The sequence below is a fragment of the Cynoglossus semilaevis genome, chromosome 1, assembly GCF_000523025.1.
Source record: "Cynoglossus semilaevis isolate Cse_v1.0 chromosome 1, Cse_v1.0, whole genome shotgun sequence".
Taxonomy (NCBI): Eukaryota; Metazoa; Chordata; class Actinopteri; order Pleuronectiformes; family Cynoglossidae; genus Cynoglossus; species Cynoglossus semilaevis.
The window spans coordinates 33,593,647-33,606,921 of NC_024307.1; the positions used below are offsets into that span (position 1 = coordinate 33,593,647).

Genomic DNA, 13,275 nt, shown 5'->3' on the forward strand with positions numbered 1-13,275 from the left:
AACAAAAAAGGATCAACACAACTGAATAAAGCTATAAATAGGAAAGGCAATTTCATTCATCGGAGCTGAGGAGTCGTGATTGAGCAATCACAGATTATTAATGTATTCAAACATGCTTTCATACACCCATACGACTAGATATATACATAAATGATCCTTCATCCTTTTACAATCCTTTTATATTCTTCAATTGTCTCTGCTCCCCTTCTACATATAATGAAAAAAGGATTTGTTGTCCTTGTAACACAGCACACGACGAAATGTCCCTTTAACCCGTCAACTTGTTGGACAATGGGCAGCTCAAGCTTGCTATGCTCAGTGCACATCAGTGGAACCTGGTGGCAGGTGGATTCGATTGGGCAATGGGCAGCTGGGCAGTGGAACCTGGTGGCAGGTGGATTCGAACCTGCGACCTTCTGGACACAAGTCAGCTTCTTTAACTCACCACTTTTTTAAATATTTCTGCATCCAAGGTACGCACTTTTTTTCAAAGCAGCCTCTACGTCAATTTATTGGTTCGTTGTGCGTGCGTGCATTCTGCTCATGCGTGCTGAGACCCAGCAGAGCTGCTCTTCACTGCGCTCTCAGACGCTCAGTGTCAGTAAGTGAGTACAAAGCCAACCCGTCAGAGCTCCAGCAGTAACAGCAGCAGCAGCATCCGCTGCAGCAGCAGCAGCAGCAGCAGTTCGAGGTGTTCTCTCCAGAAACCACAGACATGGACCGAACCATCGGCGTCTCCTTCTTGGATCCCTTGGAGGATTATGAGTTAATTCAGCGGATCGGCTGCGGCACCTACGGTGACGTCTTCAAGGTGAGGGTGTGAGAAGAAAACTGCAGGTTTTTTTTTTCTTAAAATCGTCACGCTGTTTGAGTGGCTTTCTCCCTTTTGTGTGTGTTTTAAAAAGAACAAAATAACATCGTGATTACCACAACACCTGTTTGTTTTCGTCTTTCGTCTGTATAATTTTCAATACTTTTAACGTGGACCAGGTATAGAGTGTTATCTAAGCGTCTGCCTGCTGGGGTTGTCATAAACCCAGTTTAATTTGTTGTTCGCCGATACGCAACTATACGCAGTTTTCCTGGGCATGTTGTAAAAAAAAGTTTGATAAAAAAAAGTAATTAAATAAAATGTCGTAAAAAACTGACCCGATGTAGGCCCTTAGGCAGTTGAACATTTGATTGAAAAGTGATTTAATATTAATTTTAAAAAACATATCTTGACAGAGGTGACAGTTGAAAGGTTGAGTAATAGTATTTCTTTAAAACGATATTTCTTGTTTTTAAGTACTTTCACTTAATGTGTACTTTCTTAAGCTTTTATGCGCCAAGCTAGCTGTCGCCCCTTAATCGAATTGTGTTAAATGCTATATAAATATATTGATTTCTACAGCATATCGATGTATAAATATGTATTTATATTTATGTTTGTATATGCTGATGCTAGTACCACATTCCCAGTCAGTTTTATGTTTAATGTACATTAATTTGCCGTCTATTGTAAAGTGTACGCAGTTATAAAAAACATAAAGTACAACCTTGATTTAGCCCGTGGCTAATGCTAATGCAGCCTGTAGTCGAGTCGGTTAGCGCTACCGCTAAGAAAACATTAGCACCAACTTAGTTGTTACACATATTTGGGATTCTTTTGATGCTAAAGCTAGTATTCACAATAACAGAAATACTTTGGTTTTACCTATTTTGTTTTCTAAAACAAACAAACAAAGTCTTTAAGTGTTTTTGCGCTCTTTAGACAACAGCATAAACCTTTTTTAAGCAAATTGTAGTAGTCAACTCTTAAAAGTCAGTCATAGTCAAAACCGAAAACCAGTTTTTTGAAGTATTAAGTAGCACAGCACAAATTTAATAGAATTCTATGTAGCATGATCAAAATAGCGAGACATCATGGATTTGTGACTTCCTTCCTGCAATTTTTTTTGTTTAATTTGTTGTTTCATACAGCAGTAGCGACAAATTACTTTTGAATTTGGAGTACTTCAAATTTACATTTATTCTTGAAAATTATAACCTCTACTGTGTACTAGGACTATAAATAATTTTGTTAACTGAATTTAGACTTAGCTGTTGGCAACACTTGTGGAGTAAACTACATTTTGGCATGTTAACTGAATTTAGACTTAGCCATACTGTTGGCAACACTTGTGGAGTAAACTAGTAAAGTAGGCAGGCAAAGTATCTGCGTAGCGCGTGGAAAAATTCCCCTCAACATTGTCTATTTGGGTGCAGCGATACTCAACAGGGTATTTGATTTGACAAGTATTACAGCCACTACTTTATCGAGTTAGATAGAAATCAAAGTAGTTTTACTCAACGTATGTGATTCAACGTGTCTTCCTTCTCACCAGAAGGAACTGTGGTGTCTGGATGCAAACATCCTGTGCAGTTAACCCACCCCCAGTGCCTTGTGCATCCTGCACAGACAAACCAAGAATTTGTATTGTTTCGTTTTACATTTCTGTCTGTCACTTTTTAACAACCCCACAAGCTTGGTAGTAAAGACAACCCAGTTGGGGCATTTGATTCTATCCAGTGGTGCATTAAAATGAATAATATTAATAATATTTGAAAATTGGAAAATGTGTCAAATTAAGGCAGTATTTCTCAAATAGTGGGGCATTGAGGTGCCGGCGGGGGCTTCCACGGAATATGGCACGCTGGACATAAGTGTACTGAATGATAACAAGCCTCCAGTCACTAGGTGGCAGCAACTCATACAGTGGTTTGTACAGATAAAAATATACATGTTATCAGGTTCTCAATAGTATTTCAATTCGTGGGTGTGTGAGTCAGGGGGCGGGAGCAGAGGGGATGTAAAAACATTTCTGTCCCCAAGGAGGGGCGTTACGGAAAATTATTGAGAACCACGGAATTAAGGTCAGAGTACGGAAAATAATTGAGAACCACGGAATTAAGGTCAGAGTGCCATCTGTTGGATCACATGTTGACTGCCTTTGAAAGTCTAATGTACTACGTGGCTGCATATTTAAAGCCAGTGTGTGTCAGTGTCACAACATCTTTGACTGCGGTTTGGGTCGAATCGCATCACAGTGACGTTCTGTCGCCAACGATGTCAACGATCAGCTGATGTTGACGCCACAGTGCATCGCTTTGCCTTACACGCTGTGGCCTGTGTTTCTGCTGTGAATATGTACAGTCAGACAATAGCACATTATCATCCTCAGCAATGCCACTGCTGTTGGTGGGGATTCTGTGGAGTGGCAGCCACTAGGGGTCGAAAGGTGAAACCTCTGCACATGTGACAAGGTGGGCATTCACTGGACACTCATTACAGTGCAGTTATTCAGGAAAAACCTCAGTTCAGAGGTTGTGTGTGTCTGGGACTTGTTTGTATTTGTATTCTGGAGCTATATGCTTGCTATATCTGCATCCCGGAAGTGTTGTCCTACACCTTAAGTGATGATTTCAACAACTAGCATATCCACTAGTAGTGAGTGATTAGTAGTGAGTTTCTAGTGATTTATCTACTTAAAGCAAGCTACTCCTTTATATTAGTAAAACTGCTTGCTACTGGGTAGCCCATGCCTTACTACCAATTATACCTGTGCACATGGTTTTCCTTTTGTTGAAGGGTGGCTCACTAATATATATATATATATATATGGAGATATATATGTCTATATATGACCATATATTTATACATACATACACACATATAAACATATATGCATATATATAAATATATGTGTGTATATATTTACACATTTATAAATATATATGTGTATATATAAATATGTGTGTGTATATATGTATATATACATACAGTATATGTATATATTTACACATATATACATATGCATATGTATATATGTGTCTGTATAAATATATATGAATACATTTATACATAAATATCCATCCATTAATCCATCATCTTCCGCTTATCCAGGGCCGCAGACACATAAATATATGTATATATTTATATATGTGTGTGTGTATATATAGTACAGAGTACTTACCCTTTTTTCCCCATTGTAATCTATACATTTGGTCTTTTTTCGCGTAGATGTCGAAGTCGCTTAATAGTAAATGGATCAGGTTTTTTATATGCTACTCGAACAATCTGATTTACAGGGTAGCCAGGTAGGGTGGCTAGTTAGATTCCAGGGACTTTCGTCTTAAGTCTCTCAATAAATCTTTGGCAGATGGTGATCTAATCACAAACATCATGGGTTAATAACTTTGTGAACCGTGAACCGCCTGTAATGTGCATATAAAGTATGTTCAATTTTTATTAGTAAATATATATTTAATGTTATCACTATAAGTAGATCACTTTAGCCTGGTCATGTGAACATTGGCTCCCATCGAAAAATAGTGTAGACAACCATGCTCTAGTACAGGCATCGGCAAACTTAGGCCCAGGGGTCGGATGCGGCCCGTTTAGCTTTTTAATTCGGCCCGCCAAACCTTTCCAAATAATATAATTTATTTATATTATCATCATACTTCTGCCTTTTCCCTGCAATACCCATGTTTCCCCAATAGATGGCGTAGAAAATGATTCTACTCATTTTAGCATTTAGCCTTCATGCATAACTTTTATTTATCTTAGTTCACATGAACGCTCCATCTCTCTGCTCCTGACCCAGCCCCTCTGTTCAATTTTAGGACAGTTGTGGAGCGCGAGTCAAAAAGTTTGCCCACGCCTGTGCTAGTAGATGAAAATGCCCTAACCCTGGTATCAAGCACAGGCCCCAACTTATGTAACATCTACAACATTTTTCAATTTTTATGCTTTGTATTGTATTCTGCCTTTGCATACAGCAGGAAGCCTGGTGGCCCTCTGAAGAAATTACAGTCGGAGTACAGAGAATGCGTATCGCGTTAACTTAAGAGGCCTGATCAAAGTGCACTATAGCCGCTGCTTCCTTCCTTCAATTTGAATATAACCGTCAGCAGCTGTTATTTCAGGCCTGAAACGCCGTGTTCAAAACGGTACTATCGCTGCACTCACAGGAAGTCCTGTGGTAGAGCAGGAAAGAAAACAGGAAGCGAGTGCAGACGAGCCCCAGGTTGACCTGCTGATCCTATTGGCTGTCGTCCCACTGTTATGAATGGTCGGTGGCTCTGACGTCAGTGAACGGTGGGGAACGACCGGTGTTTTCAGGAAGAGACGAGGAAGAACGCGCGCTACAGCTGTTTTTAAAACAACAACTACCTTCACCTTTGTTGGACTGTTTTGAATCAAGTCGGGATTACGGTGATCCCTCACCTATCGCGGTAGTTGCGTTCCAAGACCCACCGCAAAATGGAAAAAAAATCACAAAGTAGAGGCAGTTATTATATTATTTACGTGTATATTGACCCTTTACGAATTTCCCCCTGTTATCAACCCTCCCTAGACTGTATTACCTTTTCCCACACAATTATTTGCACACTAGAGTTGTATGATGGCGACGCAGAGTGAATTGAACAAGAGACTGGCCGTCAGACAAGGGGAGATGCTGAGAGATGCTACGATGCATGAGCCAATCAGCGTGAGGAACAGAAGAGCATGCTCAATTAGCCAATAGTATACGGAGTACGTGTTATATTAGCCAATGGTATGCTGTGTACGATCTCGTCTAAGTAAACAAAGCTACCAGCGATGGTTTGCAAATGGGCTTATCTCAGTTTCAAAACGAAAATCCACATTTTATCACAAAAAAAAGATTAAAGTCTCCGATGTACCGAGGGAGCGAAAGGAGAACCGCGATATAGAGAGGGAACACTGTATTTTCCGGATCCTTTTCTGAATAAGACATTAACCTAATGTGTCCTCACATTATATCTGTGTTACAGGACTTCACGACTGGTCTACTGTGTCTACCTGTGACGTGAATTTGAATAAATGACTGAATTTGAATAAATGACTGAATGAATAACAAGGTTTTCCACAGACCTATCGGCAAACCCTTTAGTTTTTAGTTCTGTTTTCAAGAATCCAGTCCTGATGATTTACAATAATTTACTCCTACAACGTGTTCTCTTTCAGGCTCGAAACATCAGGACGTCTGAACTAGCCGCTATCAAAATCGTCAAACTGGATCCTGGTAAGTGAAACCACACCTATATATAAACGGTCTCACTGCTTATATTCTAGAATCGTGAAGCTCTAAGTCTCATATGGCTTATATTCTAGAATCGTGAAGCTCTAGGTCAGAGGTTCCCCAACAATCTCTGGCTGTGCCCCTTTAAAGCAGTCATAAAAAAACGGTAAAACATAATTCCAGGAATGACCTGTATGAGGCACAGACTTTCACTTGATGTCATGGTCATGTGTTGCCACACATGCACGGGAGTTTTTATTTCAACCACTTCCTTCTTTTTATTTTACTACTAACCAATTCACATCCGTTATGATTGGTAGTGATCTGATCTGATCTGGTTAGCTCCGATTGGCTCTCAAGCTCGTTTGTTTCTCCCATTTACTCTGTGGGATTTATTGATCCTGGATACTCACATTTATTATATAACATCATTATTTTTTTCTGATTGAATAAACATATGATTGATTTTGATGTTCCGTATTAGATTAAATTAAATAAATATGAATGTTTGTCAATACAGTTTCCACAACATTATTGTAGGAACTGCTGCTGAATGTGTGTGACCTAAGAGCCCTTTAGCAGAATTACAGTTACACATTACGCCGATGATTTGATGAAAATGTGCAATTGCGATTACTGTGGTCAATATTGCGATTTTGATTACGATACAAATGAATGATGTCATGAGTTTACTTGCTTGAATATCAAGGACAACACGGAGAATAACGATAGTTTCGATATTTCTCAACTCAAAACAATTAAATATGACACAAAAAAAAAAAATACAAAACCTGAACTTATTTATTTTGTGTTTTTATTTATAACTTAAGATAAAAAAATAAAGAAGTTTGATAATAAAGATATTTCGAAGAATTTCGGCCAAGGCAGCAGCACTGTTATAAACTTACGACCATTCTGTCGGTGTTTTGGTAAATCTTCCAAGTACTACTTGATCAAAATAAAATAAAATAATAGAAGCGTTTTTGCAGTTCAAGAAGTTCAAATGGAGACAACTTTAAGGCATTTCTGTGGGGGCCTTTATACAATCAGAACAATAAGAGAATACAAAATATTCATCCGAGGTGGTAGCTGTACCCTTTTAGAAAGAGAATGTGGAGTAGATGTCTTAAAGATGAACGTAGGATAATTATATCGCTTTTGGTGTGATTGAAACATTTTTAAAGACTGGTTTTTGGCCTCCATAAGCTCCATAGCCTTTATGACGTTACTGGCGTCGTCTGTAGTCATGGTAACTTGACGTTCCTCGCGCAGCCCGCCATCCCGCTGCGAAAGCCCCCTATAGGCTCGATGTGATGTTTTCTCCCAAGTGGTCCTGGGAAATATGGTGTTTTCGGGCTGCGGCTTTTAAGCTCAAAAGTCATTGTCAGTAAAGTGGACAGTCAGGTTTAAGTAAGGTCCCGTGGTCCTGCTTTGACCACATGTCTGTTGTGGTTGAATGAAACTTGAGCGTAGCCGCTTCGACTTGAACCTTGCTGCGAGTAGTTGGTTTCTCCTGTCCAACATGGGAATCATTGACTTTGGGACGTAGCGACTTTAGCTTGGCACGTTTTACACAGCACATCTTGCTATTCCTCATCGCCGTACGTTAATCCAAAATATCGTCATACAACACAAGTTGCACCTTTTTTCCGTCACCCACTCAGCACCCTCATGTTTTTCATCCACGTCCATGTTGGTCACTGCTGTCGGCAGCCCACAGTGGGTGGATATGGCTCCACGTATTTTTACACTAAATCGCAAAATGCGTTTTTTTTTATGCAGTTATTTAATCGCGATCAGATTAATGGTGCAGCACTAATGTGAGATGAATACTGAAAGACAAATATATTTTTTCTCAGTGTTCAGCGTAGCTTTGTTCAGCTATATTCGCTGTGGTGTCAGAGTTTGTTAAATTATTTGTTATTATTATTATCATTGTTTAAATAACGTAAGGAGTCCTTTGTCATTTAGAGGAAAACCTTTCCTTTTCAAACACTCATGTGCGGAATGGACCTGATTCAGATCAGTGGGTTGTAACTAACTTTTCTTTGTGTTATTTCCATTTTTTATTTTCTTTCCTGTTGTCTGTGCGCTCAGGTGATGACATCACATCCATCCAGCAGGAGATCACCATGATGAAGGAGTGCAAGCACAAAAACATCGTGGCCTACTTCGGCAGCTACCACAGGTGCTGTTTGTCTCTCTCCATTTCCTGTGGGGTATTCCTGGGATTGTTAGTGGAATAATGCTGCATTCCAGAAAGCTGGGATTCCTAACTTATTCCGCGAGGAATGCCCTAGCTCAAAAAAGGAAAACAAAGTTGAACATAAATATAACACTTTGATAAGGGTCTCGTATGTATCTCAAATATATTTGCTAAGCTAACTGGCCTTTAAATCATCTCCATCGTACCCTTTGCAAAAGAACAAATTATTTAACTTATTTAAATAAGTAAACATTTTATTAATGTATTTACAATTTTTTCATGTCCGATACAGATACTGCAACTTGTATTTGCCCATATCGATATCAGTCCAATACCTTCTCTTTTGCTCCAGCAAGCCACTGGCTGCCGTTGCTTACGCAATAGCGTACGTGTTTACAGCATGTCACACAATGTTAAGCATTGCATTTGGTCTTTGGTGTTGGATCGGATGGACTTCAGTTGTTTTGTTTGGTTTTTTTTTTATCTTGATTTGATCAAGATTTGATCTTGAAATTTTGACCAAAATGGGACCAGTACGGATCTTGAGTATAAGATGGAGCCATCACTAGTTTCCAGGGATGTCCGATAACATCGGCCGACCGATAATATAAAACCAATATTAGCATAATTATGTAATATCTGTAAGACTCGTTATTGGTTCTTCCTCCAATATTGAAAACCCGTTAACGCAATACCTGGGTTTCGACCAATGACGTGTGCCCTGAAAATAGTTTAATCAGACCAGTCAGATGCCTTCGTGCTCTGAAGAACTTTTATTGAAACACAATTGCCAAAAACGCCTTTTCCTCCTATCACACTCTCCGCACTCTGCAACACATACAGTGGTTTGTACAGATAAATAAATATAAATGATCAGGCGCTCAATAGTATTTCAATTTGGGAGATGCTACCAGGCCACCGCTGCCCCGCTAAATCGTTATCGGTTAATATTGGAATCGGAAATTAAGTGTTTGGACAATGTTGGCATATCAGATATCGGCAAAACCTTAATATCGGACATCATCCCTTCTACTTTTCAATATTGCTGCGACGTCAGGATGCAGCATGACAATAAAGTCGGCAGTAAATCTGTTTTTGCTTCACTAGTAGGACCTTCAACTTCCATGGGCATTCCAGTGCACGTTTCCTTGTCTGAAGGTCTGAAAAGTTTCTCCTTCAAACCCTTCTTAATCGTGCCATTGGACTGCTCGGTGTTTGCGCAGTATTTATTTATCCAGGATTTATCCTCCTGACCTGAGTATTTTGTGTTTGTCCTAGCTAAAGATGTTAAAGATGAACTGATAGCCAAAAGTCATCGGAGGTCACGACAAACACCAACAGTGTCTCTCTCTCTCTATCCAGGAACACCAAGCTGTGGATCTGCATGGAATACTGCGGTGGAGGATCACTACAGGATATTTACCACGGTAATATTTTGTTTGATTTGTGTTCAACAAACCCCAGGGACATGCGACACACCTGCAGGCACACAAACAAGCAATAAGACATAAAAGACGAGGTCGTCTTTTTAACCTGTATCTGACAGAAAATTGGATTTCTTGTCATGTTCTGCTCCGATTTTGTTTTTCTTTCCTGCCTGTCTTTGTCTGCAAACAGCCTCATTACTTACACCTGTTCCTCTGTTTGTCCATGTTGTCCTCCCTCCTCCTCCCCCTCACGCGTTGTCTTTGTCGGTCTGTCCCTTGTGTCACGCTTCTCCTGTCCTCCTGTTCTTGTGCCTTGATTACCTATGTTTTATGTTGTGGTTTTTTTGTGTCGTTGTTGTTAACGACAAACTAAAACTTGAAAGCTGGGTCCTTGGAGACTGAGACTTTGACAATGACAAAATACGTATTGAGGCACAGACACAAATTGCTTATGAATTTCTGTCTGTACAGTCATAAGGCTATGCTATAAATGAAATTTCTCACAACTGAATTTTGTAAAACAATCAAATACACCTGTGAACTCCAAAATGTGTGTAGGAAGTTTAAATAATAAAAAAGAAAATTGCTTTTTTAGAGCTGTCAAAATTAATGCTTTAACTAATAATGTATATTATATATCATTTTATATTTATATCTATTTATATATTTATATCATTTTATTTGATTGTTCGGACCCCAAGGTGTCAACTATAGTTGGTGACCCCTGTTGTAAAGAGCCGGTAGTTTAGATACTGCTGGTAAATAAAAATTATAAACCCTAATATGAACTCTACTCTAAAGCTATGGTAGAAATGTACTCTAAGTGACTCTGAGTGAGTTTTTAGACTCATTTCGTATATTATTTTCCAAACCGGTGTCGAACAATAACGTGAACCTTGCTCTTTGTTTTTGTGTACAGTGACGGGACCATTGAGGGAAAAACAAATCGCCTACGTTTGCAGAGAAACCCTACAGGTAAGGGCTCTCGGCAAAAAGGCAGCGTCTTGTTTTTAGTGTAGTGTTGAATCTCCAAAGATAACTGTGAGACACAGTGAGTCACAGTTATTTTTCCAAGCAACCAGCTACGTAGTACTTAAGTTTGCCGCACCGCTAAATACACTGTGGAGGTAAATGATGCAGCTGCTGCTGCTGCTGCTGCTGCAGTGTCCCACAGTCAGGATAGTCACAACAGTCTATTTTGGTGTGCGTGTGGTTGGCGAGTCATTTGCTCACATTAAAAAAAAAAACAACAACAACAATCCGATGCTAGAAAATTGAAGATACAACACAATTCCTTCTAGTGTAAGCACGTTTGTTCATGATTAAAAATACTGTGAGTGTCTGATACAAAGTACTATGCTTGTACCTTTATTGTCATTGTTGTTCAAGGTGAAATGTTTTTCTCTGAGCCAAATAGACGACATACTGTGTATTGTACCTTTTACAGTTTAGTTCCTCTTGGTAATAAAAAGCATTAGGATTAGTTAAATTAGTTAAATCTTTGTAGATAGACTTGGTTGGATGGTTCTGGATCTGATACTTGTTTTCAATTGTGTAGCCAATGTTGATCAAGCTCTGGTCCGGGTCCATATGTCAGACTTATTAAAGCCCAGTTCTGTCATTGTCTACTTCAAGCCATGACTATAGCCTTCTTCTTGGAGGCTGCACTTGGAACAATGATAAATATATATGTACATATATATGTACATATATATGTACATATATATGTACATATATATATATGTATATATAAACACAACAATTAAAATGTATACAGAAATTAACTCATTTGCCTAACTGAGGGAATGTAGCATTAATGTAACAATTTTTAAAAAAACAAAACTACACTATGTAGTAACAATGTAGAAACAATACTATACTATGTGGTATAAGATGTACACACAATATAATATTCCTTGGATATGTCAGTATTTCCCAAATGTTTTTTGAACTGTAAGACTCATTGTATATTGGCAAAATAACTTAAATCAAATTTTACTTACAATTTCCTTAAAATCTTTTGTGAAACCTGAGCCTATTTGAGTGAACGCAATGCTGATATACCCGCAGGAATTGAAGAAAGACGCACATAAAGATTTTCTTCAACATCTGCTGCCACCTGATGGTAGAGCATTTTATGCCTGTAACTGTCCAAACCAGGAACCAAGACAATCTATTCGCAGTAAATAAATAATAGTTTCAGAGTAATTGATATTGTGTAATTTTTCGGCATACCAGTGTGTCACGGCACGGCGGTTGGGAATCACTGCCATATGCAGACACACGGCAGGATATTAAATAATATGGCTTCAAACATACAATGTGAAAACATAAAGTACACCAAACTTAACTCGGTTGTGCAAAACTTACGACTACTTTTACTACTATACTACAAGGTAAATGTTAACTTTCTAGTATAATGTGTTTATTCTCTTTGCTCTGTTTATTAATGTTTATTCATTTTTTCCTAGGGTTTGTATCATCTGCATGAAACAGGCAAAATGCACAGAGACATAAAGGTAGGACAGAGTTTAATAACTTAACAGTTTAGACTATGAAGTGACTGGCGGTGTAATGGTGTTGAATCTGTGCAGGGAGCGAACATCCTTTTGACAGAGAGAGGAGACGTCAAACTGGGTCAGTGGTCATTTCCTTTAAAAAAAAAAAAAAAAAACAACCGACAACAGCCTTTTAATTAACCACTCAGTCTGAGGTTGTTGGCTCAAAAGCCTCATTCTCATTGAATAGTGCTTTCACTTTGACTCGATGTGACCTCGTCTGTTCCCTCTCGGTCTAGCGGACTTTGGTGTGGCAGCAGAGATCAGTGCTTCAGTGGCCAAGAGGAAGTCCTTCATAGGAACTCCCTACTGGTAAGATGCTGACCTATCACTCTGTGGAGGACTATGGTGTTTCTGTATGTGTCTTAGTGGTTAAGGAAGTGGACGCGGGTCCGGAAGGTTTCGGGTTCGATTCCATCAGCTGCCAAATTGCCTCTAAGGTGCCCCCTGCTCACTTTTGGTGATGGATTGTGTAATTCAATTTCACTCACTGAAATTAGTGGCTGTACATGGGGTTTACTGGGCAGTTGAATCATTTCAAGGCTCCCTTGATCAGAAAAGACACCAGACCCACATCCTAATTGGACAAACTTTTTGATCTTCCTGACTCAACCCAACCTGAGGAAATTTTAGAACTAGGTGGAATTGAACCCACCTTCCAGTGGACTCACCACCCGCAGGAAGGTTCAGGGGGGTTGGTACGGTGCAGTGTGACTCGGGTGGCGGTCAAGGAGACTGCTGCCCCCGCGACCCGATAAGGGATAAGCGGACGATAAATGAATAGATGGATGGATGGAATCGAACCTATAATCTCTTCATTGCATGCAGCAATCCTACCACTAGTCACTCTAGCACCCCTACCTTCCAATTTGTGACACTCTGCATCCATAGCTTGATGCAACCGCATAGAGCTCAAGGACTGACGGAGGTTGAGGAGCTCTTGGGTCTCTGTAGCTCGATGAGCAAAAGTTTGAGATTCGATGGTTGCTGTTCATTTGAATCGAAAGAGTACAACT

At 39.4% G+C, this 13,275-nt stretch overlaps 1 protein-coding gene across 5 annotated transcripts in view; it reads left to right on the top strand.

Moving 5' to 3' along the window:
• Positions 1 to 467: 467 nt before the first annotated feature.
• map4k2 (mitogen-activated protein kinase kinase kinase kinase 2) overlaps positions 468 to 13,275 on the top strand; it is a 49,916-nt gene continuing 37,108 nt past the window's right edge. For 3 of the 5 annotated variants that reach the window (XM_025056517.1, XM_008327865.3, XM_025056534.1), the window contains exons 1-8: positions 468 to 811; positions 6,014 to 6,071; positions 8,166 to 8,256; positions 9,637 to 9,701; positions 10,621 to 10,676; positions 12,173 to 12,220; positions 12,296 to 12,338; positions 12,499 to 12,571. In XM_025056517.1, the coding sequence (XP_024912285.1) occupies positions 716 to 811; positions 6,014 to 6,071; positions 8,166 to 8,256; positions 9,637 to 9,701; positions 10,621 to 10,676; positions 12,173 to 12,220; positions 12,296 to 12,338; positions 12,499 to 12,571 (530 nt within the window). In that variant the 5' untranslated portion in view covers positions 468 to 715. The remainder of the gene's footprint in view (positions 812 to 6,013; positions 6,072 to 8,165; positions 8,257 to 9,636; positions 9,702 to 10,620; positions 10,677 to 12,172; positions 12,221 to 12,295; positions 12,339 to 12,498; positions 12,572 to 13,275) is intronic. The other 2 variants (XM_025056530.1, XM_025056524.1) reach the window with 2 other exon arrangements.